Source organism: Monopterus albus, unplaced genomic scaffold (assembly GCF_001952655.1).
Source record: "Monopterus albus unplaced genomic scaffold, M_albus_1.0 scaffold214.1, whole genome shotgun sequence".
Lineage (NCBI taxonomy): Eukaryota > Metazoa > Chordata > Actinopteri > Synbranchiformes > Synbranchidae > Monopterus > Monopterus albus.
In genome coordinates this window covers 909,653-913,803 of record NW_018128094.1, presented here as the reverse complement: position 1 = coordinate 913,803, position 4,151 = coordinate 909,653, and the positions used below count along the sequence as shown (strand labels likewise).

The 4,151-nt window shown below is 43.8% G+C and overlaps 1 protein-coding gene across 1 annotated transcript in view; it reads right to left on the bottom strand.

The window, feature by feature from the left end:
* LOC109971074 (NACHT, LRR and PYD domains-containing protein 12-like) overlaps positions 1–3,536 on the bottom strand; it is a 14,093-nt gene extending 10,557 nt beyond the window's left edge. Inside the window, exons 1-4 of the mRNA XM_020619102.1 lie at positions 3,440–3,536; positions 2,331–2,523; positions 1,484–1,594; positions 577–687 (exon numbers count right to left, since the gene is read on the bottom strand). Of these exons, the coding sequence (XP_020474758.1) occupies positions 577–687; positions 1,484–1,594; positions 2,331–2,419 (311 nt within the window). The 5' untranslated portion in view covers positions 2,420–2,523; positions 3,440–3,536. The remainder of the gene's footprint in view (positions 1–576; positions 688–1,483; positions 1,595–2,330; positions 2,524–3,439) is intronic.
* Positions 3,537–4,151: the final 615 nt, after the last annotated feature.

Below are 4,151 nucleotides of genomic sequence, written 5' to 3'. Positions count from 1 at the left end.
GCTTGCTCAAGGAGGATTTGTTGGGTTTTCCCTCTGTAATAATAATGATAACAGTAAGGTCTAGACCTTACTTTGTAAAGTGTCCTGAGATGACATTTGTTGTGATTTGGCGCTATACAAATAAAATTTGATTTGATTAATATCCTGTCTCCTGTTTTACAGTGGACTTGTACCTTTGCAGTACCTTTGTGTGGGGACCCTGAGTTTTCCATTTGACACCCACTAAAGAGTTTCTACTGACATATTATACATGTGGAAATAAGTATGTTGCATAACAGTGGGTGTTGTTTAAGGCCGACTTAGTTCCACCTCCCAGGACCCTCCTGGAAAAGAAAAGACAGCAATGGCTGTAGAGAGCCACTGTTTCATGTGCTAAATTGAGCTGAGAGACACCGACTAGGAGCTGCAGTAACATGTCTGACAGCAGTGTGTGAGATACAGCTGGTGACTGGTCGAGTCAGGGCCGAGCTCACTAGTGTGGCTCATCTACCACCTCCAGGTAGTTCAATCCTGAAACAAGACACGAGTCACCGCTGCAGGAGAGGCAGATAATAACAACATTGAAATGATTATTACCTCGTATCAGCAGGTTGTTCAGATTTAAAGTCAATGATCACATCCTTAGATTGGTCACTCATCATGGACACACAGCTGAGTTCAGGAGAGTCTGGTTGCTGGCACCGACTCCTAATATAAACAAACAAGTGACAAATAACATGTTTACAGTAACATACGGGATGCATACAGGGCCACACCCCAGCCCCACCTTGGATGCTTGGACCACATTTCTTTGTTCCTGTATCCAGCTTACAGACACAGACTGAAACAAACAAACCCTGTCACAAAACAAATTAAACTCTGGACCCCAGATACTGAAGGCATCCTGCAGGACTGTTTTGCCCAGACAGACTGGGATGTGTTTAAAGCTGCAGCCACCTCAGAGGACTTTTCTGTCAGCGTACAGGATTATGCTGAGTATGTGACCGGATACATTAGTACCTGTATTGACAACATTGTGCCCACCATACAAGTCAGGAGGTTTCCCAACCAGAAGCCCTGGATAAACAGTCAGGTACGCCACATGCTGCGTGCTCGCTCTTATGCATTCAGATCAGGCGATGAGATGGAGTACAAAGCTGTGAAGTACAGACTGAGGAAAGCCATCACAGCGGCCAAGAGGCAGTACAGAGAGAAGCTGAATGGCTTCTATTCTACTGCTGACTCCGGACGGATGTGGCAAGGCCTGCAGCACATCACAGACTACAGGACCACCACCAGCATCATCAGCTCCACAGACAGCCTGCCGGATGACCTCAACACCTTCTACACCCACTTTGAGACCTCCAGTTATAATGCAAACAATGAAATGATGAAACCCACTGACTTTAATGATCCTACAATGTTTTCTCGAGCACCACCACAAGGTAGGTTTTGATTCAAATATTGAGAAAACTAACAAACATATGGTTGTGAAAACTGGTACCTGGTATCAACTGGCTGTTGAGCTTTAAAGGTAAGAGGCTGTTCCATTGACTGGTCACTCTTCATAGACACACACCTGGGTTCAGGAGAGTCTGGTCTCTGCTGCCGCCTCCTGATACAAACAAGTGACAAATGAAAAGGAGATTTTTGATTTGATTTGATTTGATTTATTCTTTCAAGCATGTAAAGACAGTTGATATGTCAACACACATAATTTTACACATGTCCAACAAATGCTAATCCAATATCAATTTGCTTATACCTAGTACATGCTTGAATGGAGTAGGAAGACGTCAGACTTATCCAGCCCTACCCCATAACATCATCTTACCATCATTTGTTTGCAAGCAGTAAATAATTCTCTTCTACACCACACAAGTAATATACTAAAAAATTATAACAGTGTTAACATTCTTACATAATTACATCCTTAATTAATTATCTTCTACACACCACACAAGTAATATACTAAAGAATTATTACAAAGTGTTAACATTCATACACCACACCCACAATGTTCCATCTGGTTAATCATTAAGCCTGTTCTTGCATATATCCTGATTGACACATACCTTTATATTTATGTTTAAACTCGTCAATTCTATTACTATTTTTTATGTCCACACTTATTAAGAAACCAGTGGATGAGTGACATTCTCCTGTTGTCTCATCTCAGCTGATCAGTCAGCAGTCAGCTCTCTGTTCGTTCACACAGGGGGCTCTGAGCTGCTCCTGAGCAGCTGAGTGTCACATGTAACAGTGAGTGTGAATCCTGATGGTGCAGTGATGTGTGGTGCTGAGCTCTGACATGGAGAAGAGTCCTGGACAGTCAGAGACCCTTATCTCACCTGGGAGCTGTGCTCTGCCTTTCATGGTCCCCACACAGAGGGCTTTCAGAGTTAGGGCCTCCCTCCTCTCTGTCCTCACACCGACTCATGGCAGAGCTGCACTCGGTCAGTACAACAGCAGCACTGACAATGTTCCTGGGAAGATGCTCAGCTGCTGAGCTCACATCCAGTCCCAGAGACTGTGGAGCTTCAGCTGTAGAGGAAACACAGAGAGAAGATGCTGCTGATTCTACTCCATCAGTTCGTCTGATGTCAGTAGCTTAGCTTCACACACGTACAGTCGCTGGACAGGACACACTGAGTGAAGAGGCCACTTTGGGCTGTGGGACACCAGGACAGCCATTTCTCCTTTTATTCTGGCTCTGACCAGACCAAACTGGTCACTGATGAGTCAAGACCATCTTCAGCAGACTGGTCACTAATGACAGAAATCACTGCAGCTCCATATCAAACAGTTCAACAGGAGTATTTTCTAGTCTATTGAGGAGAAGTGATATTATTTCTCACACTGAGGATCCTGAATTGTTTGTCTGTGTTTTCTGAAAACTATGGAAGCTTAAGGAAGACGGTTTTCTGTGCTGCTTTTTCACCCTCTGCTTGGCATTAACACTTTTTCAACTTAGCATAACTCATTCTGTATCTGAATTTGGGTCCTTAAGTGTTTGACAGGACCAAAGTACTAGTACATTGTGGTTCTGGTACTTTTACTGCAGTAGAGAATGCCCTGTTGGACTCATGTTGTGACTCTTTGATTTGTTACAGCTCTTTACACAATAAAACCATCCACAGGCCTCAGAGTTTTGGTTAGTAGGGTCGCCTCCTTCACTGGGAAGAAATAAGTGATAGCCCCCTCCCCCATGACTAGAACAACACATGACAGAAACATCTGCACATGAATTCTATTTCTGTCACGTACAGGAGCTCCGCTCCTTCCTGCTACTAGCAGCTGGACACGGTGGCTAACTGTTAGCACAGGGCCGAGCTCTTCTCCAGACAAACAGCAGCTTTTCACACACAAACACCTGCAGGTTCAACTTGTTACAGTCCCATGAAACTAAGAGTCCACAGAGCAGCTGGGAGTCATTCACACACTGAAAACTAGCACTTACCAAAGCTTCACACGGAGAAAAGATCTGCTGAGCACCATGAAGAGAGCGAAAGTGAAAAAACACCTGGGAGGAAAAAACACCACAGCTAGAACCAGGAAATAAACAGAGAGACAGACGGAGAGACGGAGAGAGAGCGAGAGAGAGAGAGAGAGAGAGAGGACAAACTTGAGTGAAAACTCAGGATGTTACACAACAAGAAGACGCAAATGACAGCACCATGATCATTCAGTGTTACATGATCAAATGTCAGCAGAAGCTTCAAATTGCTGAACTCTAACTGCTGAGTTTATCCTTGACAAATCTAAGGTGAAGGGCAGATGAAGTCCTGTCAGTTAGACTTTATTTAATATACTTAGCTTTTGCATAAGTATATTTTACTTCAGCCACTGATTAAATCCCTCATTCTCTCTGTGATATATATCGGAAGTGCTAAAGCTTTAAGCAGGTCCAGTTGTCACATGTTTTTACCAGAAGAGCTTTGACAGTAGCAGTAACACAACGAGCCAGAGGACTCTATAATATCTCAGGTGGAGCTGGGCTCACAGTGGCCTGATCATCAGCAACTCTGTCAGAAGTTCCTGTTGTTTGTTTCCTGTGTCACTTTATTTGGTGCAAGTACATCCATGACCATATCAGGGTCTTTTAATGTTGGAGACTGCAGTCTGCTGACATCAATCCAACACTGTCATCTGCTGGAATGAAGTGAAAACTA